General features: G+C 37.6%; 2 protein-coding genes across 2 annotated transcripts in view; both read right to left on the bottom strand.

Moving 5' to 3' along the window:
• LOC148945415 (uncharacterized) overlaps nucleotides 1–7,373 on the bottom strand; it is a 29,428-nt gene extending 22,055 nt beyond the window's left edge. Inside the window, exon 1 of the mRNA XM_089099436.1 lies at nucleotides 7,271–7,373. The gene's annotated coding sequence lies outside the window, so the exon portion shown is untranslated. The remainder of the gene's footprint in view (nucleotides 1–7,270) is intronic.
• Sgf29 (SAGA-associated factor 29) overlaps nucleotides 1–13,450 on the bottom strand; it is a 93,040-nt gene extending 79,590 nt beyond the window's left edge. The window contains exons 1-2 of the mRNA XM_089099110.1: nucleotides 13,320–13,450; nucleotides 7,271–7,373 (exon numbers count right to left, since the gene is read on the bottom strand). Coding sequence (XP_088955236.1) covers nucleotides 7,271–7,297 — 27 coding nt within the window. The 5' untranslated portion in view covers nucleotides 7,298–7,373; nucleotides 13,320–13,450. The remainder of the gene's footprint in view (nucleotides 1–7,270; nucleotides 7,374–13,319) is intronic.
• Between the last annotated feature and the right edge of the window lie 12,870 nt (nucleotides 13,451–26,320).

Below are 26,320 nucleotides of genomic sequence, written 5' to 3'. Positions count from 1 at the left end.
TAAATTGGGACTGAGCAAAGTTCCGAAGCTGTAAGTACTTTTCTTGTACTTCATTTAAGCAGAAAATCTATCATGCAAGGTTTAACTTTTATAACACATAGACTTTTAAAGGTCATCAAAGTCCACTGTCCTCTAGAGGGAGAAAGAGTGGAGATAGGTACTTCAAAATATCTTCCCAAGACATACTTTAGTCTGTAGACCCATCCCTGAAAGTTTCATTTTCCTAACCTCCCCCTTTCCAAGATAGTGAAAAGTAGAAAAACTAGGATTTTACCAAATAAAGAAACAGAAAAATTAATGGGAAATATATAATTTAGGCTATAGGCTAAAAATCACATTAGCCTAGGGTAAGGAGGTAAATTAAAATGCTTTTAGGAATAACATAGGCTAAGTAAGTAAGTTTTCAGGATTTTATAGTGTTTCCTTTTGAGTAGGCCTAACTGCAGACCAATAGCTAAAATTTTACCAAAGAATGTTAGCTATGGTTCAACTACATTACTGAGAGGTTTCATCAAAGGTTTTGGGATTAGTCAGTAAATTTCTAGTGGGCCATATAATTTAGCTAAGATGAAAGGGAAAATGTCATTTAATGCTTTTTTATACTCTTTCATAATTCAATAATTGCTTCTAGAGCTAGTAGTATCTTGAGCCCTTAAAGGGGCCCCAAAGGTATTTCATTTTTGTAACCACAAAAAGAAGTTATTAACACTAGTTAAGTTATTACACTTTCAATCCTAAATGGTGCACATGAATATTATGGTATAAAAAATGTTTGGTCAGATTTTGGGCACATTTTTATGCGCCAGCAAGGCAATATGAACCCAAAAAGAGTGAAGTCACTTGCTGACACATTGTGAAATGTTAATTGAGTGGTTCTTTGTTAATTGTATTAAATATAATTTTTTTTCGTTATTTTCATGTATCCCCCCCCTTAGTGTCTTTTTTCTTCTCTTTTTTTCTTTTTCTTGCGTATGTGTTTTGCAGTTGTTTCATTATTATTATTATTATTATTTTTGTTGTATTTTCTTTGTTTGGGTCTGTTGGTGTGTTGTATGGTAATTAGAATCCATGATTGATAACAATTCAAATAATGCATTGGAAAGATATATAGAAAATCAGTTCCTAATAGAGGATCATGTTTAAATTCCAGTTGGACGTGATGATTTTATGCCTAATCAGTTTAAAACTCTAAGGCAAAGTATGTATGTCAGGCCATCAAAGAATAGTTGTAGTACAGATAAAGGTGAACAAATACTTTGTGTTTGCACATGGAATTGCCATGTTATGACTAGTTATTTAAATATTTTACAGTTGATTGAGGATTTGCATTGTGAACTTGATATAATTGGAATTTGTGAAACGTTCTTGAGTAAGGATCAGTCTCTCTCACCTTATTCTTTTCCAGGTTACCAGCTAGAAATAATGTCTCGGGCTACAATGAATTGTGGTGGCCTTGGGTTTTTGGTAAGGATGAATTTGAGTTTTAAGATAAGGTATGATTTAATAATTTGGATTGAAGGTAAAATGGAAGTCACAGTTAATTTTTTCACAGTTAGAATCCTCTTCCTTTTTGTGAACAAGTGGGTATTAATTTAAATAATTTTGCTAAGTACAGCACTACCTATTTCAAATTTATTGATAGCTATCAGTTCAGCTGAAAGTTATCCAGTTCCCAGCCAGATAATTCTTGTCCAAAGAGAACACAAAAGGCTAAACTGTTATCTCATCCATAGTAATCTGTATCAGTAACTTTCATTCTTTAGCGTGGGTATCCAATAGGCCACTCGTCTCGCGAAATATTAATTTTAAAAAAGTTGAATATGTTGGGATAAATTTGTTATTATTTTTGTTTTTTTTTCAGACAGAAGACCATTATTCAGATTGGAAAATCTAGCTTCCATTTGAAGTGCAGCCTTGGCTACTTTCCAGTGAAGATTCTTACACAAATGAATATCAGATGTTCAATAATCCCAGCCATTTAATTTTTATTAATTTTTTTATTAATAAATTTCAATTTAGCCTAGGGGCTAAATTGTATTTTTTCAATTGCACTAGCTTGACTCTAGGCTATACGAAATTCTGGGCTAACCTGTTAAACAGGGGCATCAGCTATTTTGCTAAGTCCAAAAATGTCAGCTGTTGGGTACAGTTATTTGAGTGCCAAGGGCCAATACCATTCTTGTTGTGGCCCACCCACCCAGAGTCTTGGGCAAGTGCCCCAAAAATTTGAAAATTTTATGAAAAATTGAAATTTTTTCAAAATGCAGGGCTAAAACTTAGGCAATGAATAGGTACTATTTGGAAAATGAAGATGGCTTTAAATGATTGATTGCCTGTTATTTCAAGCAAATTGATGGTCCTGTGTCAATTCTAAATTCTTGGCCAATCTTCTTAAGACCATAAGTGGGCATGCCTTGTTTGTCTCTCATTCCAGACAATCTAACAGCCCTATGTCAATTTTAAATTCTTGGCCTGAGACTCTGGGCAGGCTGGCAACAACAAACAAGTATTTGTCCAATAAGAGAGTCATACTTACTCCCGCCATTTACCCGTGCAGCCATTTAAACATTTGCCTTACAATTACTTGGACTATCTGTCTTGGCTTTTTCTTTCTACAATTAGGCATGTCTTGACACCCTACTGCAAAATACTTGATTTTCAATTCAAAATCAACTTCAGATTCTTGTTGTAAATTTCCCCAAGAAAATTCTCCCCATGAAAAATCCCCAAAGCAGAAAATTAACCCCCCCCCAGAAAAATGTTGTTTTTTTTTTGGGGGGGGGGTAAACTCTAGCCAACAGATTTATAATATTTATTCTTACTTTCATTCAAAATTTTGATTCAAAGGGAATTAAATAAAAAAAAACAAGTTGTTTTTTAACTGAAATTAAGGAGCAACATTAAAACTTATAACAAACAGAAATTATTCCATATATGAAAGGGGCTGTCCCCTCCTCAATGCCTCACTCTTTATGCTAAAGTTTTTATTCCTACAATACTTAGTTTTGACAGAGTCAAAATTTAGCATAAGGAGCAAAACGTTGAGGAGGCAACAGCCTCCTCAAACCTACTCAGGATTTTACTAAAAAAACAATTTTGGGGGCTGGTTTTACACAAAAAAAAAAAAAAAATGTATACAAAACTTGATTAGGCTATATCCATTTTTGTTACGTTTTTATGAGTCAGGCAAACATTATGGGGGGGGGGTTCAAACCCCCCTAACCCTCCCTCTGGGTAGGCCTACAGCCTTGGCAGCCTACCATCTTTTGCATTTGCAGCATAGGTAGGCTAAATAGCCATGAATTAAAAAAATCAAGTTGATTCAAGTGCAATTTGGTCTTTTCTCTTGACCAATTTTGAATAGTTTGGTCTACCAGGGGGTGTGAGGGCACTGAAGAATAATTGGCTTACCCCAAAAAAACGTCTAGGGCTAGCCCTGGTTTGGTGTAAAATTATTATTTAGAATTTTAAATCTTTTCTTTCTTTAGCAATAATGCTTTCAATAGGCCTACAACTGCAGAAATTGAAGCCATTGATGAAGCATATCAGAGAACCCTACTGTGTAGGTTTCAAGCTCCTATCTGCAAACTGTGAAATTTTGTATTTTTTTTTTCCAGAAGAAAGATCATGGATGTGTGTTTATTTGTTTTGATTTCCCCAGGGGTTAGGGCTGTCATTTGGGAATAATATGGAAAGAAACAATATTATACATCACATGCCCTTTGACTATCCAGATGTGGACCCCTCTTGCCTCCCCCCCAATAAAATGCTGGAGATTCACCCCTGCCAGGAGTGATTGTAGTGAACCAGTGGTCCTAGAATATCAGGAGGGGGCTCATTCTAAAAGGAAATTAAACAACAAGAAAAACTGTCTACAATGTTCTGGTAGTCTGCTAGGGGTTGTTAGTTATAAATTTTGCATGATTTTATCTAAATCTTGAATAAAAGCATGGGTATTTTTCAATGTACAATATCTTGAACTTAAAAGTCAAATAGTTCTTATCAATTGTTCAGCCAATGCAGTCTTGATTTGACTATGACAGAGCATTGTAGTTGTAGCCTTTTAAATTTCAACATACCTTTCTACATACCCCCTAAGAGATGGCACAAAAAGTACCATTTTAGTGTTATATGGAACTTACAGATGGCAGAATTTATAAAAAGCACATACATATCAGAAATAACTTTTGAATGAAATTTTCACCTGGAACCATCCACAAGAAATTTTTGGTACTTATGCATTATACAGGCTCACCACTATATACTGTATAATGAAACTAGACATGGATACCTGTCAAATGGGCATTTGCTATCTAAATTGATTGCAAAGCGTGATTTCTTATTGAGTTTAAAATATTTAAACAATTGCTTTTTGGTGTTTAAGGGGGGGGGGAGGTTTATAGTTTATGTTATGTATTTAATATATGCTATGCTTTACCCCCCCCCCTAATGTGTAAATATATAGCCCCAATTGGTTTCTAAACTACTATATATTCATCCTATTTTATTTCATTTGCATTAACCAAACTTGACTTCTTTCATGGACCCTGTATAATGCATAAGTACCAAATTTTTCAATGGAAATTTTCAGTTTGAATGGAGTTGTCTGAGAGGAATTTTCCTGGCAGGAGGGGGGTATTTACATGGGAATAAGTTTCCATAGAGGGATTGTCCATGGGGAAGATGAAATTTTCATGGAGGGGGAGCCAGATTTCCTGGCATTTATTAAAAATGATCAGAAATTAAAAATAAAAGGCAAGTTTTCTTTTTTCAACTGAAAGTAAGGAGCAGCATCAAAGCTTATAACAAACAGAAATTATTACTAACGTGAGGGGGGCTGCCCTCTCCTCAATACCTTCCTCTTTATACTAAAGTTTGACTTTTGTTTCAATTGTTTAAGAATGTTTCCTGAAACACATAGGTGGTTTAATAAAAGTAATAGGCTTTTTCAAATGTTCTAAAAAAAAAAAACTTTAGCATAAGAGTGTGTATGCGTGTTTGTCTTTATGTATGTCTCTCTCTCTCTCTCTCTTCCAAATAACAAATACCTTATAATAAAAATAGACAAATTTCAGAACTTAGTTTGTCCATTTCATCATAAATTCATTACTGATCCAGTAGCCTAGACAGAATCTATCTCCTGAAATGAAACAAAATAACAATATCTTGTTGTTTCCTGTAACTTTTGGCTTCCCAATCTCATTATAAATTCATTTATTTGGCTGGCTAGCAGCTGAATCAATTAATTAAATTTTAGTGTGGGTAATTTAACCTTAAAATTTCAAAGGGAGGATGGACAAAAATTTTTTTACAGAAAGTAAGGACCAACATTAAAAATTCAATCAAACATAAATTACTGTTTTTATGAAGGGGGTTGCCCCCTCCTCAACACTTAACACTATTTAAGCTAAAATTTGAATTCAGTTCCAATTCTTTAGGAGCAACCACTGAAACATTGATTGTATTCTGGGAGATTTTTGCATTGGGAGGGAAGTTTCTGGAGGTGAATTTTCTAGAGGAAATTTTTAGAGGGGAAGAGATTTCACAAAATTAATCAGCAAATTTGGTTTAATGTTTCATGAATGGTGAGCCAAATTCAAACCTCTTATAATTGAAAAACATTAAGAAATTAAATAAAAACAGGTTTTTTAACTGAAAGTAAGGCAACATTAAAACTTAAAATGAACAGAAATTATTCTGTATATGAAAGGCTGTCCTCTCTTTAATGCCCCTCTTTTTTTCTAAAGTTTGATTCTTTGTAAAAACTACTTTTTAAAGTAGCATAATAAAAAACTTTAGCACAAAGAGTGGGGTGTTGAGGAGGAGATAATCCCTTTCATATATGGAATATTTTCTGTTTGTTTTAAGTTTTAAAACAAATTTTTAAAACTTATTCCAATTAAGTATTTAAGGATTTTTTAAAAGTTGTTTTCATTTCTTTAGTGTTTCCTTTTGAGTGTGCCTAACTGTAGACTATTTCCAAGGTTTCAAATAGGTAAATTTCTACCAAATCATATTGCTGACTTATGCATAAAGTGGATATACCACTCAATGCCTTTTTTTTATGCTGACTAGGAATATAAGGTATTTGTTTAGCCTTATGTCACCTGATAAGGAGACATGTTAAGAAAACAATTCTTACTTTAAAATATGTATAATGATCCTAGTTCTTATATTATCCAACGGGAGAACCTTTATCATCAAGTCTTTCCTCTAAAAATCCTTCTTTTTCCAGCTTAAGAGAAAAAGTTTGCTAAAATAACCACATTGAGATTCAATACCTATGTCTTTTGAAATTGCTGCTATAAATTGCCGCCAAATAAGTTGTTTTATAGATTGCGATCATGCTGGTCTTTTGAATATTTTTTTTTTTTAAAGAGCAGTGGGGAAGGGCAAATATCAAAATATGAATGCTAAAGACTGGCATGACCGCTATCTATAAAAGAACTTATTAGGTGGCAATTTAAAAAGACTTAAGCATTGAATCAAAAACGCAGTGATTTTAGGAAACATTTTCTCTTAAGCTGGAAAAAGAAGGATTTTTAGAGGAAAGACTTGATGATAAAGGTTCTCCCCTTGGATAATATAAGAACTAGTATCATTATACATATTTTAAAGTAAGAATTGTTTTCTTAACATGTCTCCTTATCAGGTGACATAAGGCTAAATAAATACCGAATATAATAATCATTTCTGTCAGAAATGAATTTCAGCCCCCCCCCATTATATCACAATTCAGGGTTAGGTTAGGTTGTAAAAATATACCCCAAATTGGCATATATAGGGGGGGGGGCTGAAATCTATTACCAATAGAAATGATTATTATATTTGTAATCAGCATAAAAAAGGCATCAAATGGTGTATTCACTTTACGCATAAGTCAATAATATGATTTAGTAGAAATTTACCTTCAAATTTGGCTATTTTCTAAGTTAGTTAGAAGTAAAACTTAAAAGTCACTACACAATACTAGCCTAGTAGCATTTCTAGGCCTCATAATCTGAGGGGTGGAGGTATACCATATGAGTTTAAAAATATATATAATAAAAGAATATAAAATAAATGGATAATGTGTATAAATATAAAATAAAGGAATTTAATGTCAGAAAAACTGAAGGGGACATTTGCTCCCCTTGCCTAGAACCACCACTGCAGGAAACATTAAGCAAATGACCCTGGTTGTAGCATTTTCCTGTTACTGGGTTTAATATTGATGCATGTATTAATAAATAGCTAGGGTAATTTTTAGTTATATATCTAGACAACAAACCTGAATTTGGGATGAAGCTAAATCCATTTATTTTTCTAATTTTTCATCCTCTTCTAACTAGGCGTTTTTACTGAGGCATTGTTGTTAAAAACGATTGGGTACTCAGTGTTGCCAGGTTTTTGGCATAACGTATAGCCCAAACAGGAGCAATCACTAGCCCCAAAATAGCCCAAAATAGCCCAAAAATACCAAACGCTATTATAACCCTCTTATAACGCTGTTATGGGTAAAACGAGGAGAGATACAATTGGCATATCAGATAACCTAAACTTAAGGATAGGTCAAAAGCAAAAAAGAGCTCTGTGAGCGAACAAAAATAACAAATCTTCTACGTATGACGTCGTAAAATTGACAAGTGCTTCCCTGAAAACAAAAATGCAATGTATTCTTTAGACACTTGGTTTATTTTATACATACCATGATATCATTGAAAAACAATGTTATGTGAGCTTAAAAGAATACCTAGTAACAAACAGAAAATTCACATCTGCACTGTTTTGTTCCAAGTTTTTAGCATATCACTGGCGAATTTACCGAATAAATATGCTCCAGAGGCTCAGGGGCGATAATCGATAATACGTAAAGCCCACTAAGTGGCTGTTTTTTTATAGCAGTGAGAGAACAACCTTTCTTCCATTTTTTTTTTCTTTCAGTAAAGCGCTAGTAAATCTATGACGTCACAAGTAGAGGGGTAATAACTTTGTTCGTTTTAAGTTTCAACTTCACTCTATCAACCCATTTAATCCATGGAGCGTATATACTTAATTATTATGTATTGTTAGGCATTCAATCTTTATCCGATATTTTAAAACCTAGAATAAAAGAAAATCAGACTGAAACCACAATTACAGAAAGTTTTATTGTTAATCTGGGTTAAAACTTACGAAATACAAGGAAATCCAATACATGAGGCTCTATTCTAGCCATGAGGCTCCTTAGCCGATCCTTAACCGCTTTGTTGGTATTAATAAAAACAGTTCGATATTTCGTCGTCAGGATGAAAGGTCGAACGACGTTTAAAACGCTCTATAAGCGCAAATACTCAAGCAAAAAACATGTTAAAAGAAACACTGCAGAAATCCAAGTAGTGAGCCACTTCGGTAAGAGGATCAAGATGTTTTTTATTGAAAACTGGAAAATCACAGGTACTGTCGCTTCAATTCCGACTAGTTCAAGTATTGGAATATTTTTACTTAACAAACGTGTGACGTGAACGATACGAGACTTTGGGCGTCTTTTTTCGCTATGTTCACCATTAACTAAGACACTTTTTATACCGCATTCACCGGACATGACGAAGAAAACAGACATAGAAGAAAAATATTAACTGGGGTTTTTCAAAGTACCCTTACTTTTCCATGTGCGAATATTTCAGCTGGACTTGCACCAAGAGTCTTCGGCGAGAAAACTCTGCATCTTCCATGAGGCTCTATTCTTTTGCACTGAAGACAGTTGGTGGAAGTCCAGCCGTAATCATTAACGCGAGTCCGATGATAGCGAAAAATACGCCCTGAGTCTAAATAATTAGAAGCAAAATATTATCCAGCAACAAATGCACCACAGAAAAAATACACAACTGTGGGTTATCACTCCTCAAAAAACTCATCTAACAGTTCAAAAACCGCGATGTCTTCATCTTCAGTTTCAGCATTACTTTTTTCGCACTTATACATAGAGCTGTCGAACCTTTGAAACATTGCTTTCGAAGGGATGAAATTTTGACAACATTTTTCATCCCCATGAAGGCACCCTCTAATCAATAATATCGCCGAAAGCAGCTTCAGGCACATTCTATTCCTAACTTTTGTCTTAACGCAGTTCATTATACTAAAAACCCGTTCAACAAACGCGTTCGACACTGGTAGTGCCAAAATATTGAGTACAGAGGCGGCGAGTTCTCTAAAACAATATTCTCCCCCTGCATTTGTGTAATTGTACACAGCGACCCAAAATTGTTCAGAATTGAGAGATTCACTTTTCTCAACCACCAGTGTCCAGTCGATAGACAGCAGTCTTCTCCACTGATCTTCTATTAGTTCCACTTTCCGCAAGTTTTTATCTGGCACTGGCACAAGAAGAGACAAAGGTAGGTTATCAAAACTGCAACGAGTCTGACTCAGACAGTGCTCTGGTGATAACAAAACCACAGTTGAAAGCAATTTCATGTGTGAAGGGACTCTTTTCTTCACCTCTTCACACAATTTCTTCAGAAAGTCATAGCATCTTTTTCTAAGTTCACTCTTTTGTTCATCTGGAACTGTCGAGTTTATCAACATTCGACGGAAATTGGTTCCAAGATCAGCAAGTGTAACATCTAAAAAGTTTTCTTCTATCATTTCTATTTCTAGCAACTGAGCGGTAGTCAGTTTTTCGGCCCCTCTCACTACACGACGGAATAATGTAGAAACAAATGATTCAAAATCTTTGAACAACTTGGCTGGGTCGACAGAAGTCTGCTGAAATAAGAGGCTCATTCTGGTGAATTCTTTTGTAATAGGAAGCAGAAATGTCAAAAAGAAATAGTTCACATCATCCTCGTAAATAATCGAAAGCGCGTTCGCAGTAAAACATCGCTCAGTCTGCGCTGCCCTTTTGAAGTGAGTCTTCAACTCAAGCCACTGCTCAAGAATCATATCAATGGCAGCCTCTCTGGCGAGCCAACGAGTGCCACTGAGCTGCAAAATCTTCTTTGGCTCTTTTCCCGTACTATTGATCAAGGAGTATATTTGACGATAAGCCTCCCGTCTGAGAGGGCTATTGCTGAACCAGTTATAAGTCTCTCTTAGCAAAAACTCTATGTTTGTTGGCAAAACTTTAGCTGCTGCTGACATGCACAAGTGCAACGAATGGCAAATGCATTTGATCAAAACTAGATCAGGATTATGCTCCCTTAGTTTAGTAAACAAAGAGCAGTTCTGTCCAACCATATTACTGGCACCATCAGTTCCTAGTCCTGTAATATTCTCCAGCTTCAATTTAATTTTGTTTTCAATGAAGTCCTTCAGTCCATTATAAAGGTTCTCAGCTGTAGCACTTTGAATCTCGACAAGTCCTAGGAAACGTGTCACTATTTTCTTCCTTCTATTGCAAAAGAATCTAATACATACAGCCATGTATTTGTGCGTTACAACATCTGTAGACTCATCCAATATCAAAGAATACTTGTTATTACAATCTTGCACTATTTCTTCTAGTAGACTAGGTGCAATCACATGCACAATCAAAGCACTGCATTTCTTACGATGTAGTCTAAGTCGATCTGTTGGTTTGGCAGCAGAAGTAGCAGTTGAAGATATAATGACATTAATCAGTTCTCCTAGGTGGTCTACCGTTCTAACAGATGAGTGGCAAGCAATGTGACAGGCAATGGCAAGCTCGTGTTTCTTCATTTTGTCACTTAAAACTGTCACATGGCCATCAAGTGTCTTGCAACCTTTTGACGGGACCTGTTGCATTGACTTCAGTTTATGTTTTTGAGAGCTAGCATGCACTGACAGGTCATTATGATGAGCCCTAATTTCTTTTCTGCACGCCGTACAGTATGCTTTTGACTCATCAGTTGGGCATTGCTTGACCCAAGGAAATTCATTCTCCCACCTTTCATTATATGTTTTGGCATACTTCGCCCATTTTCCCATGGTGACAATCTGAAAAAAGGGATGTTTTAACCACCTGCTTGTTCTAACCATCTAAAGCAAACTGCTGGAAAAGCATGAACAACTTTTTTGTGTCTATCTGCTGCAGAAAAGTCTTAAATGAAACAGGAATAGGTTTTACCCTTTCATTTAAAGCTTAGTTTTGGCTAAAAATTCCTGAAATTATTAATTAGCAAGCACATCAAGCTAACTGGGGATTTGCATCAACTGAATTTTTCTGATTGTCCCATGCACTCAAGAATATTAAGCTTCTGACAGTTATAGTTTTACATGAAGTATAATTTAATTTGGCATATTGTCTGATAATCCAAAACATACCCCATCAACATCATTGTCAATCTAACCAGCTAGCAAGTTGGCAATTATTATTAAAAAATTGGCAATTACACCAAAATAAACAAATTGTCACCCATTTTTAGTATGAGGGTTCTTTATAACCATTAACCATTTCACTCTGATTTTTAGTAAGCCAGAAAGAGAAATTATTTAGTTTTTGTATAGCCATTAGGGTAACGGAGCTGGTAGACGGCCCGGTCATATTAGCCAGACAGTCAAACAGAAATAAAATTAGAACTCATTCGTTTTCTAAGAGATAGGTTGGATTTTTTTTTTCCTTGATGGCCAGCAACACTGCTGATATTCTGGAATAAAAAAAAACAACTCATGATGTTTTTTTAAAATTTTTTAATAATTTTTTATTTTTTTTAATTTCCGACTACTCTGCCCTGGCCGACTACCAGCTCCTTTACCCTATGCTACTTTCGTGTAACCATAACCATCAAGTATTTCAAGCTACGAGCTGTTCGGCTCATTTAAAGGGAAGGAAATTGAGGAATCCAAACTGAAGCACTCAACAAAAAAACTTTAATTTATCTTTAAAACCTCTTTTCCTATTTTACCAGATGCTGGAGTTAATCAGAAGTAAGGTAACATAAAAGCAACAAGCAACCATCAAAACACAAGTTTTGCAATGTCCATTTTGCTATTATGAATCTTAAAAAAATTCTGTAGAAACTCAATACTGGTACATTAGTGTCTAGCTGAGCCTTTCCTCTGTTTACTGATTTACTCTGAATATTTTCTGGTTCCTTCTCTAAGCAAATGCTGAAAAACTAAGGTCAGGTAGCCTATATGGTTTTCAGTCGAACGATGCTCTGCTCACAGTCCAGATAAACATGTCCTTCTGTGTGTACAATATAGTATGGTATAGGAAGAAGAGAGATACCGTGAATCTTATCTGCTCCATATCTCCTTCATGCTTGACCAGAAATTAATAATTTTCACACAGCAGGTAAAGCAGACCAGATATTTTCAGCTGTGTAAAAATTTTACACTTCTGGTCCAGCCTTGGGAAGATATAGTGCAAATAAGATTCACGGTATCTGTCCTCGGTTAATTTGGAATATAGGACCATAATGAGATAGCTAAAAAATAAAAATACCATACGACTCAAAATTCAATGCTGTGTCCAAATATAGCAATCATTTCCGGCGGAAACTCATCCCTTAGATTCTACAAATCAAGCTTTTCGGGGATACGAAGGGATTCGGGGGCGGGCCATGGGGGTGTAGGTGGGGTGGCGTAGACCTCGAATACCGAGTGAGCCTAAAACTAAACCGAAACTAGGTTTTTCCAATCCCAGAATCTGGAAATTCCAGAATTTTGAAAATTTCTAGAATCAATTTCCGCCGGAATTTATTGTTATATTCGGATAGAGGATTGAATTCTGAATCGAATGGTATGTTTATTTCCTAGCTATCTCATTATGGTCCTATATTCCAAATTTACCCTGTCCTCGTCCTGTACCAACAAAATTTAGTGGCCCCTACTGGTGTCAGACGGGCTGGACAATGGCAGAGGTTACGTTTGAGTACTCTCTTTGGAGAATGGTTGGAATTAACTATGGTTATCTTATCTAAGCTAAGTTACTTCAGATTCTTCAGAATCTTGGCTCATAACAGACACAGCAACTCGGACAGCAGGTCAGTACAATTTACCTATCAATAAAGGAAAAAAAAAGTTTTTCTACCTCTCCCCTTGTTCCAAGATTTATCACTTTCTTGGCTAGAGAATGAGTCACACACTACTCACTGGTCTTTTCTTTCCGTTCTTCTTTGAAAGTTGTTGGAGCGTTGGAGCTCGGCAGTTCCGCCACAGACAATCTACATGACAACTACAGACATGACATGATGACCGCTGGCTTTTGCATCGTGTCTCGGTCGAGTTCGAAATTAAAAAACATGTTTTGTAAATATATCCCAAAAATAGCAAAATGAAAGGTTTTTTAGCCCAAAAACCCGCGTTGCGGGTTTTTGGGAATCTTACCCGCAAAAAAGAAATTTTACTAGCCCAATTGGCGGAAACTAGCCCAATCTGGCAACACTGTGGGTACTTAAGAAATGAGCCAAATCACCAAACAATCAAAAGTAGTTTAGCTTCTAAAAATTTCCATACCAGGTCTTATCACAATCCATTCTGAGAATATTTTTTATTTTGTGACCTGTATGTTTTTGTAGTGTGTTATTTTCATGGAGTTGCATGTGTTATGTTGTAATAGAGTATGCTTCAGGGCCGTCATAAATTACTGTAATGTTTGGTGTGACAAGCATTAGTAAAGCTTACCGCATTTCGGAATTAATAAATGAATGAAGATCGTCTTTTTTGTGTGTGTGTGTGCGTGTGTGTGTGTGTGCGGGTGTGTGTGTGTGTGTGTGCGAGTGTGTGTGTGTGTGTGTGTGTGTGTGTGCGTGTGTGTGTGTGTGTGTGTGTGTGTGTGTGTGTGTGTGTGTGTGTGTGTGTGTGTGTGTGTGTGTGTGTGTGTGTGTGTGTGTGTGTGTGTGTGTGTGTGTGTGTGTGTGTGTGTGTGTGTGTGTGTGTGTGTGTGTGTGTGTGTGTGTGTGTGTGTGTGTGTGTGTGTGTGTGTGTGTGTGTGTGTGTGTGTGTGTGTGTGTGTGTGTGTGTGTGTGTGTGTGTGTGTGTGTGTGTGTGTGTGTGTGTGTGTGTGTGTGTGTGTGTGTGTGTGTGTGTGTGTGTGTGTGTGTGTGTGTGTGTGTGTGTGTGTGTGTGTGTGTGTGTGTGTGTGTGTGTGTGTGTGTGTGTGTGTGTGTGTGTGTGTGTGTGATTGTGTGTGTGTGTGTGTATTCTTGTGTTTATGAAACATATAGGTGACCAATGAAAAAAAAAATTATGATTGGATAACCCCAGCGCACAACTCAAGTTTCTATATTTTATTTAAGATCAAAAATAGTCCTTAAAATAAAAATTCCAAACGAAGATAGCCCCAATAATATATCCACTTCCAAATTTCTTCATTTGAACAATGTTTAACTTAACTTTGAAGAATAAATTTGTGATTTCCCAATTAAAGTCAGTTTGAGGCACTTTTTTCTAAAGGAGAAAAGATAGTGAAATTTACGCTTTTACTGAAAAAGCGGCTGCACTTGCTTTGCCCTTTTTTTACTAGCCCATCAGTATATATCTTTTGAAATTTTTTGTTCTTCCCCAGTCCTGCGAGTTGAAAAGGCGTTGACTGTCGACCTGAAATAATTTTGTCTTCTTTGTTGATATCAACTGCAAGAATATTATTGGTGGGCTCATTTCCTAGGGGGTGCAACAAGACATTTTCTGAAGCATACGTTGTTAAATACTGAATAATTGATATCACAGCCGTGGATTTTTTTAAGTATTGTTTGGCCAGATTGACATACCCTCGCTGCTAACATTGATATTTTAGCCAATGTTCTTGTCTTTTCTGCTGATGCAGACCTAATTCCATTCTTAGGCCACACTTTGTATTGTTCCCAGTTCATCAAGTATTGTCTTGACACATGAATCAAAGGCAACTATCTCTTATTTGTTTTTTGTCCTTATGAAGTAGTTAGAATTTCAACAACACCTTTACGGATTTGGCCCGATCCGTCCTAGTAAGCCTTTGAGAATTTTAAGCTTCGAAAAGTAGCTAATTTTAACTACTTCAGAGCGTGGTTTTCATGTTAACCTCTTATCTAGAGTGATTCCTAGTAGTTTGAGTTAGTTTCATATGCTTGTGGATGGCTGTCAATCTTTAATACAGGACAAATAATTGTCTCGATTCGATGAAACATAGTAATCTTGGACTTCTGTTAAATTAATTTTTAAAAAATCTCCTGAAAAATACGTTTTTCAAAGAAAAGTAAAGGCCATTTTAAACTTAAGCTCAGCAGATAAAAATACCTGTTAAAATCCAAACTCAAAACGTTTGAATTTTAATAGGTATTTGTATCTGCTGAGTCTAAGTTTAAAATGGCCTTTACTTTTCAGTGAAAAACTTATTTTTCGGAAAGTTTTTAATTTATTTTTGTTCGTTTTCTATTGCAAAGAGTTTTAAGTTCTTAAGAATTCCTAATTTCAAATTAAAACTTTAAAAAAAATCAAATGTTCATCAAAGTATCAAAACTGGTATCAAAGTGAAAAATGGGTTTGTGTCAACCTTGGAGTTCTCATTATCTGATGTTGGAACTATTTTTAACGAAATGGCTATCTCAGTATTTTTATCGGATGGGTTTGGGAAAAAAGGGCGCGGGGGAGGGGGGGGGGCTAATTGCCCTTTGGTCTCTTTTGACTCTTTAAAAGTGAACTAGAACTTTCTGGTTTCAATCAAATTAGCCCTCTCCTAAGTTTATACGAGCATCCCTTCTATAAGAACCATATATACCCCCAGAGTATAACTTACAACGCCTGTCCCTGGGCCCTGGGGGGTTGTGTCGACCCTAGATTTTTAATATCTGATGTTTGAACTATTTTTAAGAAAATGGTCACCTTAAATTTTTGTCGGATGTGTTTATCCATCCGATAAACCCAAAGGCGTGGAGGGCCGATCTTTTTTTACTCTGAGAAAATGAACTAGAGCTTTTGATTTCCATTCAAAAAAGAGCTCTCTGATGTTTATACGAGCATCCCTTTCATAAGAACGATATACGTCCCCAAGACAGATCTTACAATGCCTATCCTCTACAATGCCTGCTCCCTGGGCTCTGGGGGGCCGTGTCGACCCCGGAGTTTTTCTTATCTGAACTTTGAACTATTTAAAAATATCGCTATCTCAAAGTTTGTATCGGATGGGTTTGGTGAAAAAAGTTTGTGGCGGGGGGAGGGGGGGCTAGTGGCCATCCGATCTGTTTTTACTCTTAAAAATTGAAATAGAACTATCAATTTCCATTCAAATCAGCTCTCTCTGAATTTTATGCGAGCATCCTGTCCATATGAACCACATATGCCCAAAGGGCATAACGTGCAACGCCTGCCCCCTGGCCCTGGGTGGTTGTGTTGACACCGGATTTTTTTATCTGACCTTTTAACTACTCTTAACAAAATGGCTATTTCAAAATTTTTATCAGAAGCATTTGGGGGAAAAGGGGCGTGGGGGATAGTTGCCCTCTGATCTCTTTTGATTCTTATAAACTGAACTAGAACTTTCAATTTCCAATCAACTGAGCCCTCTTTGAAGTTTATAGGAGCATCCCTTCCATAAAAACTGTAGCCTATATGCCCTCCAGGCACAACTTACAGCGCTTACCCTCGGCCCTGAAAGATTGTGTCGACTCTGGAGTTCTCGTTATATTATCTTTGAACCATTTTGAAAAAAATGGCTCTCTCAAAGTTCGTATCGGATGGGTTTGAGGAAAATATGACGTGGAGAGTGGGGTTAGTTGCCCTCCGATCTCTTTTGACTCTTAAGGAGTGAAGGAGAACTTTCATTTTCCAATCACGTGAGCCCTCTCCGAAGTTTATGCGAGCATCCTTTCCATAAGAACTATATAAGCCCCCAGAGCATTACTTACAACGCCAGCCTCCAGGCCCTGGGGAGCTGCGTCGACCCCGGAGTTTTCATTATATGATTTTTGAACAATTTTTAAAAAGATGGCTATCCCAAAGTTCTTATCGGATGGGTTTGAGGAAAAAAGGGCATGGAAGGGGGGGGGCTAGTTGCCCTCCGATATCTTTTGACTCTTTAAAAGTGAACTAGAACTTTCAATTTCCAATCAAATGAGCCCTCTCCGAAGTTTATACGAGCATACCTCCCATAAGAACCATATATACCCCCAGAGCAATACTTACAACACCTTCCCCGGACCTGGGGGGTTGCGTCGACACAGAAGTTTTTCCTATCTGACCTTTCAACTATTTTTAACAAAATTGCAATACGTAAAGGAGTTTTCTTTATATAAACTTTGAACTATTTTGAACAAAATGGCTACCTCACATTTTTATCAGATGTATCTGAGGAAAAGGGCTTGGGAGGGAGGGGGGCTAGTTGCCCCCCGATCACTTTTGACTCTTAAAAAGGGCACTAGAACCCTCGATTCCCAATCGAACGAGCCCCCTTTGAAGTTTATACGACGACCCCTTCTATATGAAGTACCTCTGGGTAAAAGTAAATGAGTGTGGGAGAGGCTAGCTGCCCTCCTATCACTTTTGACTCTTAAAAAGAGAATTACAACTTTCAATTTCCAATCAAATGATCCCTCTATGAAGTTTATACGAGCATCCCTTTCATAACAAACAAATATTACACGAGGGCATAACTTACAACACTTACCCCCAGTCCTTGGGGGGCTGTGTTGACACCGGAGTTTTTGTTATCTGGATTTCGAACTATTTTTAACAAAATGTCTATCTAAAAATTTTTATCTGATGCATTAAGAGTATGGAGGGGGGAAGCTAGTTGCCCTCCGATCTCTTTTGACTCTTAAAAAGTGAACAAGCAATTTCCATTCAAATTAGCCCTCTCCGAAGTTAATACGAGCATCCCTTCCATGAGAACTATATATGCCCCCAGAGCATTACTTACAACGCCTGCCTCCGGGCCCTGGGGGATTGCGTCGACACAGGAGTTTTTCTTTTCTGACCTTTGAACTATTTTGAATGACATGGCTATTTAAAAAAAAAATTTGGATGGGCTTGGGGAAAAAGGATGTGGAGGGGGGAGCTAGATACCCCCGGATATATTTTGACTGTTAAAAAGTGAACTAGAACTTTCAGTTTCCAATCAAATGAGTCATCTCTGAAGTTTATACAAGCATCTCTTTCATAAGAACCATATATGCCCCCAGGACAACACTTACAACGCCTATCCCCGTAACCCTTAGGGGCTGAGTTGACACCGGAGTTTTTGCTATCTAATTTTTGAACAATTTTCAAAAAACTGGCTATCTAAAAATTTGTGGCGGATGGGTTGTGGGAATAAAAGTCATGGGGGGGGCTAGTTGCCCTTAAATCTCTTGGCTCTTAAGAGTGAACTGGAACTTTTAATTTCCGGTCAAATGAGCCCTCTAGGAGGTTTATACGAGCATTACTTTCATAAGAACCATACACGGCCCCAAGACATAGCTTACAATGCCTGCCCCCTACAATACTTGCCCATGGGCCCTGGGGGTTGTGTCGAAACCGGAGTTTTATTATCTGACCTTTGAACTATTTTAAAAATATGGCTATCTCAAAATTTTTTTCGTTTTGGTTTGGGGAAAAAAGGGCATGGGGGCTAGGGGCCCTCCAATCTCTTTTGACTATGAAAAATTGAACTAAAACTTTCAATTTCAATTTAAATCAGCCCTAACTGAAGTTTATGCGAGCATCCTATCCATATGAACCATATATGCCCCCAGGGCATAACTTGCAACGCTCGCCCCCTGGCCCTGGGTGGTTGTGTTGACGCCGGATTTTTTTTATCTGACCTTTGAACTATTTTTAACGAAATGGCTATCTCAAAATGTTGATCGGATGCATTTGGGGGAAAAGGGGTGTGGGGGATAGTTGGCCTCTGATCTCTTTTGACTCTTAAAAAGTGAACTAGAACTTTCAATTTCAATCAAATGAGTCCTCTCTGAAATTTATACGAGCATCCCTTCCACAACAGCTGTAGTCTATATGCCCTCCAGGCATAGCTTACAGCGCTTACCCTGGGCCCTGAAACATTGTGTCTACCCCGGACTTCTCGTTATATTATCTTTGAACCATTTTGAAAAAAATGGCTCTCTCAAAGTTCTTATCAAATGGATTAGAGGAAAACTTGACTTGGAGAGGGGGGTAGTTGCCCTCCGATCTCTTTTGACTCTTAAGAAGTGAACGAGAACTTTCATTTTCCAACCATATGAGCCCTCTCCGAAGTTTATGCGAGCATCCTTTCCATAAGAGCTACATATGCCACCAGCGCATTACTTACAACGCCTGCCTCCGGGTCCTGGGGGGTTGTGTCGACCCCGGAGTTTTCATCATATGGTCTTTGAACTATTTTTTTTAAAAATGGCTATCTCAAAGTTCTTATCGGATGGGTTTGAGGAAAAAAGGGTATGGAGGGGGGGAGGCTAGTTGCCTTCCGATATCTTTTGACTCTTTAAAAGTGAACTAGAACTTTCAATTTCCAACCAAATGAACCCTCTCCGAAGTTTATACGAACATACCTTCCATAACAACCATATATACCCCCAGAGTAATACTTACAACGCCTGCTTCGGTCCTGGGGGGGTTGCGTCGACACAGAAGTTTTTCTTATCTGACCTTTCAACTATTTTTAACGAAATTGCAATACGTAAAGGAGTTTTTTTTATATTAACTTTGAACCACTTTGAACAAAATGGCTACCTCAAATTTTTATCAGATGTATTTGGGGAAAAGGGGCTTGGGAGGGGGGGATAGTTGGCCTCCAATAACTTTTGACTCTTAAAAAGGGCACTAGAACTCTCGATTTCCAATCGAATGAGCCCCCTTTGAAGTTTATGCGACGACCCTTTCTATATGAAGTGTCTCTGGGAAAAAAATGGAGTATGGGGGAGGCTAGCTGCACTCCGATCACATTTGACTCTTTAAAAGTGAATTACAACTTTCAATTTCCAATCAAATGAGCCCTCTATGAAGTTTATACGAGCATCCCTTCCATAACAACCATATATTCCCCCAGGGCATAACTTACAACGCCTACCCCCCGTCCCTGGGGGGCTGTGTCTACACCGGAGTTTTTGTTATCTGAACTTTGAACTATTTTTAACAAAATGTCTATCTCAAAGTTTTTATCTGATGCATTTAGGGCGTAGAGGGGAGGGGGGAAGCCAGTTGCCCTCCAATCTCGTTTGACTCTTAAAAAGCGAACAAGAACTCCATTTTCAATCAAATTAGCCCTCTCCGAAGTTTATATGAGTATCCCTTCCATAAGAACTATATATGCCCCTAGAGCATTACTTACAACGGCCGCCTCCGGGCCCTGAGGGGTTGCGTTGACAGAGTAGGTTTTCTGTTCTGACCTTTGAACTATTTTGAATGAAATGGCTATTTAAAAAAAAAATCGGATGGGATTGGGGGAAAAAGGATGTGTGGGGGGGGGGCTAGTTACCCTCGGATATCTTTTGACTCCTAAAAAATGAACTAGAACTTTCAGTTTCCAATCAAATGAGCCCTCTCTGAATTTTATACAAGCGTCCCTTTCATGAGAACCATATACGCGCCCAGGACAACGCCTTTCCCCGGGGCCCTAAGGGGATGTGTTGACACCGGAGTTTTTACTATCTAATTTTTGAAAAATTTTCAAAAAACTGGCTATCTCAAAACTTGTAGCGGATGGGTTGTGGAAATAAAGGTCGTGGTGGGGGGGGCTAGTTGCCCTTAAATCTCTTGGCTCTTAAAAATGAACTAGAGCTTTCAATTTCCAGTCAAATGAGCCCTCTATGAAGTTTATACGAGCATCCTTTTCATAAGAACCATTCATGCCTTTAGGGCATAAGTTAGAACGCCTTCCCTCGGGCTCTGGGGGGTTTTATTGACACCGGAGTTTTGCTTATCCGACCTTTCAGCTATTTTAACAAAATGTCTATCTCAAAATTTTTATCAGATTGGTCTGGAAAAAGAAGACGTGGGGGAGGGGGCTAGTTGCCCTCGGATCTCTTTTGACTCAGCTCGAACTTTCAATTTCCAATCAAATGAGCCCTCTCTGGAGTTTATACGAGGATCCCTTTCATAAGAACCATATATGCCCCAGGGCATAACTTAAAACGCCTGCCCCCAGGCCCTGGGGGGTTGTGTCGCCACCTTACTTTTTAATATCTGACTTTTGAACAATTTTTAACTTAATGACTATGTCAACATTTTTATCAGATACAGTTGGGGGAAAAGGGGCGTGGGGGGGGCTTGTTGCCCTCCCATCTCTTTTCATTCTCAAAAACTAAACTAGAACTTTCAATTTCCAATTAAATGAGCCCTCTCTGAAGTTTATACGAGCATTTCTTCCATAAGAACCATATATGCCCCCAGGGCCTAACTTATAATCCTTGCCCTGAAGACTGTGGGGGGAGACCTGAAGACTGTGGTTACCCTCCGATTTATTTTGACGCTTAGAAAGTGAACTATAACTTTCAATTTCTAATCAAATGAGCCTTCTCTGAAGTTTATACTAGCATTTCTTCCAAAGGAGCCATATATGCCCCCAGGGCCTAACTTATAACCCTTGCCCTGAAGACTGTGGGGGGAGGGTACTTCCCAAAGATATAATTTCTAGAACTTTAAACTACGCTGAACAAAATGGCTATCTCAAAATTTTGATTGGATATTTTTGGGGAAATGGTGGGCTTGGAAGGGGTGTTATTTTCCTTCACATCACTTTCGACTATTAATAAGGGCAATAGCCATTTCAATATCAAATCAGATTAGCCCTTTTTGAAGTTTCTACGACAAGACTTTCTATAAAAACCTAATAAGTCCCAGGGTAAAACTTACAACCCTTGCCCTGAGGGCTGCGGGGGGGGGGGGGGGGTTGTCAAACTCAAAGACCCAATTTCCAGAACTTTCAACTACGTTGGTTAGTTACCCTCCAATCACTTTTGACAATTAAAAAGGACACTAGCCCTTTGAATTTCCAATCGAATGAGTCCTTTTTGAAGGTTCTACGACAAAGCTTTCTATAAAAACCTTATATGCTCCCAGGGCATAACTTACAACCCGTGCCCTGAGGGTTTTGGGGGGATATCTAAAAAAACATCATTTCTATTTGGAAATCAACTACGTAGAAAAAAATGGTTATCTCAAATTTTGATTGGATGTGTTTGGGGAAATGGCGGGTGTAGAAGGGGTGTTAGTTGCCTTCCAATCACTTTTGACACTGAAAAAGGGCACTAGAACTCTCGATTTCCAATCGAATGAGCCCCCTTTGAAGTTTATACGATGACCCCTTCCATATGAAGTGCCTCTGGGAAAAAAATTAATAAATAAATAATAAAACATTGGAGCCGTATGGCCTTTACTATAGGCAACTCTATGGCGTTGCCTCTGATAAGGTGAGTCCCATGGTTTCTGATAAGATACAAAGCTCGTCAGTGGCTACGTATGCATACTGATGCTGTGTTCCTCAGATCCGGGTGATACAGTCTACCTTACATCCGAGAAAAACATCGTCAGCTTAATAACCTTTACCCCCCACTATCATTGAAAATTCAAATTACCTCAGTAGGAGGAGGAAAAGCAATGGAGTGAGGGAGATCTTTGTGAGAGTAAAAGCTTTAATTTTCTTTCTTGTGTGGGGATTCCTTTTAATATAATTTTGCAGCTTCATCGTGTCAGAAAGTAATCAAAAGCTAATAAAGTATATAGAGATATCAACTGAATAGATAATTTTTGTTAAGTCTCTGGCCAATTTTATGTGTGCGATCAGATATGGATAGGACCACAAGAAGAATTTTTTCCGTTGCTGCTTTTCTGTTATCATTTTCAAGGAGAATAACACAATCTGTAGAGTTTCGATCTTTGTAGAAGTCAACTCCAAAAACCATTTCATCTTCAACAGAGCAGTTTGGTATTTAAACCCTGCTCTTACTAGCCATTTGGGTGTGATTTCATCGAGTCCTTGGGAGGAATAAAAAATAGTTTATTTGGATAGAATTTCAGTCGACTTTCATTAAAAGTGGATGCCCTACTGTTCCTCTGCCTTATTTTGTCATAGAGTTTGCAAACTTCCAGATACTAGCCAGTTGTTAGTTTTGATGTGTAGAAGCTTCGACTAACGCCAATTATTTATTATTAATATGGGAAAACTTTTCTGAACAAGAAGTTTTTGAAAGAGAAGTAAAGAGCTAAATACGAAGTAATATTTCTGTTTTACTGAAAACTATGACGTATTTTGAACAGTGTGGTTTCATTGTTTCAAAACATAGAAAAAAACTAAAATAAATCACGATTAGAATTAAGATGACTTAAAAGAACAAGGGAACATCAATTGAATGTCTATGATGTAATTAATTAAAATTCTCAGAAATGTCAGCAATACAAGTTTTGTTTAACAAAATTTCTTTGACTTTTCAATGTTACAACTGAAAAGCACGAAATGCGTGCTAAAATCCTGCTCGTAGCCGTTCCAGGATATTGCATTTACGCTCTTTGACAACATGGACACAGAGAGTGTATGTATGTTTAATTCAACAACCCTCCTCAATACTCCTTGAGTGTTCCAACTTAATACCTTTGATCTTTTCCGATATTAATTAAAAAAAACGTTTTCCACAAAATAAGTTTTTCAAAGAAAAGTAAAGAACTCACTTAAACAAAAAATGAACAAAAATAAAATCAAATAATCTACCAAGCTCGAAACTACCACAAATCGGCATCGATAAATAAATTAAACCCAAAACGAACAGAAATTAAAATAAATAACCGAGTCAAACTCAAAACGAGCAGAAATTAACATAAGTTGGACGCAAAACCCTTATGCCATCCCAAGGCCAGAACAAAATTTGCACTTTACTGAAAAAATACAAATGAATGTGCATTGTCAGTTTAATATACATATACTGATATTTAGTAATAAAAATGTTAAAATTATTTGATTTATTAAAGTTATAAAAGTAAAAACATTTACTATCTCACAATTTTGATTGCATGTGTTTAGGGGAAAGATGGGTGTAGGGGGGGTTAGTTGCCCTCCAAACACTTTCGACTATTAAAAAAGGGCACTAGCCCTTTCAATTTCCAATCAAATGAGCAGATTTTGAAATTTCTACGACAGCGCCTTCTATAACAACCTTATATGACCCCAGGGCATAACTTGAAACCATTGCCCTGAGGGCTGTGGGGGAATGTCCTCCTCAAAAAATATTTTCAATATGTAAATAAAATACGCTGAACAAGATGGCTATCTCAAAATTTTGATTGGATGTGTTTGGGGGAATGATGGGCGTGGAGGGGGGGAAGTTGCCCTCCAATCCCTTTCGACTATTAAAAAGGGTACTAGCCTTTGAATTTCCAATTTAATGAGCCTGTTTTGTAGTTTCTACGACAACGCCTTCTATAATAACCTTATGTGCCCCCAGGGCATAACTTAAAATCCTTGCCCTGAGGGTTGTGGGGGAGTGTCCTCCTCAAAAACAAATTTTTTATCTGGAAATCAACTACGCTGAACAAAATGGCTATCTAAAAATTTCGGTTGGATGTGTTTGGGGGAATGATTGGCCCGAGGGGGGGGGCTAGATGCCCTCCAATCACTTTCGACTATTAAGAAGGGCACTAAAACTCGCGATTTCCAATCGAATGAGCCCTCTTTGAAGTCTCTATGATGACCCTTTCTATATGAAGTGCCCTGCTTTAAAGAAAAAAAAAATAATAAAATGTACATTGTGTCAATTGATCTTATATGCCCTCAGGGCACAACTTAAAACCCTTGCCCCGAGGGTTTTGGGGGAGTGTTCTCCTCAAAAAGATATTTTCTATCTTAAAATCAACAACGCTGAACGAAATGATTATCTCAAAATTTTGATTGGATGTGTTTGGATGAATGATGGGCGTGGGGGGCTAGTTGCCCTTCAATCACTTTCGACTATTAAAAAGGGCACTAGCCCCCCCAATTTCCAATCGAATGAGCCCTTTTTGAACTTTCTACGACAACAACTTCGATGCGAAGTGCCCGGGTATGGAAAAAAACACATTGTGCCCACATCGTTCTTTACTTAGGCAGCGCTAGCGCGCTGCCTAAGTGATATTACATATATGCCCTGTCGATAGCCTGGATGCAAATATTGTCTTTTGATTTTTTAAACATTACCTCAACTGAACACCTTCAACTGAACTTGATTTTTAAACATCATTCAACTGAACACCTTTGGCTATTCAAGAGATATTGTAGACACGTCTTTTTGACAACTTAGATGCAGTAGTGTATTTGATTTCATAATACTCCTCAATATTTTTTTTATAGTTTGAGCTTAATGCTTTTAGACATTTTGGAGTGGCGTAATTTCGTGAAAATCACGGGGAGGGGGGGGCAAAGTTAGAGCCAAATTCCCCAGATGGAGTGGAAATGATTGTGAAAACTGAAAAAATGAGTCATATATTATCATAAAGGCAAAGATACCCTAAAGGAAAATTGACCCGTTTCTCTTGATGCTTGAATTATGCAGGCCTATCTTAGTTTTTACAAGATTTTTGAATAAACTAAATTTTTTATCTGGGGGGAATTGGGGTCTGGATGGGGCAGTCGATCCCCCTATCGCATAGTAAGCTACGCCCCTGCGCCCTCGCAATTTTCCATGATCAAGCTGTTCATACAAAGTAGTCGGGAAAAGTCCGTGAGTAACACAACCTATGGCTAGATGGCTCATTAACAGTGTTGCCAGATTGGGCTAGTTTCCGCCAATTGGGCTAGTAAAATTTCATTTTTGCGGGTAAGATTCCCAAAAACCCGCAACGCGGGTGTTTGGGCTAAAAAACCTTTCATTTTGCTATTTTTGGGCTACATTTACAAAACATATTTTTTAATTTCGAAATCGACCGAGACACGATGCTAAAGCCAGCGGTCATCATGTCATGTCTGTAGTTGTCATGTAGATTGTCTGTGGCGGAACTGCCGAGCTCCAACGCTCCAACAACTTTCAAAGAAGAACGGAAAGAAAAGACCAGTGAGTAGTGTGTGACTCATTCTCTAGCCAAGAAAGTGATAAATCTTGGAACAAGGGGAGAGGTAGAAAAACTTTTTTTTTCCTTTATTGATAGGTAAATTGTACTGACCTGCTGTCCGAGTTGCTGTGTCTGTTATGAGCCAAGATTCTGAAGAATCTGAAGTAACTTAGCTTAGATAAGATAACCATAGTTAATTCCAACCATTCTCCAAAGAGAGTACTCAAACGTAACCTCTGCCATTGTCCAGCCCGTCTGACACCAGTAGGGGCCACTAAATTTTGTTGGTACAGGAAGAGGACAGGGTAAATTTGGAATATAGGACCATAATGAGATAGCTAGGAAATAAACATACCATTCGATTCAGAATTCAATCCTCTATCCGAATATAACAATAAATTCCGGCGGAAATTGATTCTAGAAGTTTTGAAAATTCTGGAATTTCCAGATTCTGGGATTGGAAAAACCTAGTTTCGGTTTAGTTTTCGGCTCA

Source organism: Artemia sp. Qi Xiang Cuo, chromosome 13, assembly GCF_049724085.1.
Source record: "Artemia sp. Qi Xiang Cuo chromosome 13, ASM4972408v1, whole genome shotgun sequence".
In the NCBI taxonomy this organism is placed as follows: Eukaryota; Metazoa; Arthropoda; class Branchiopoda; order Anostraca; family Artemiidae; genus Artemia; species Artemia sp. Qi Xiang Cuo.
The sequence above is the reverse complement of the archived record's forward strand: the minus strand, read 5'-3'. Positions and strand labels throughout refer to the sequence as shown.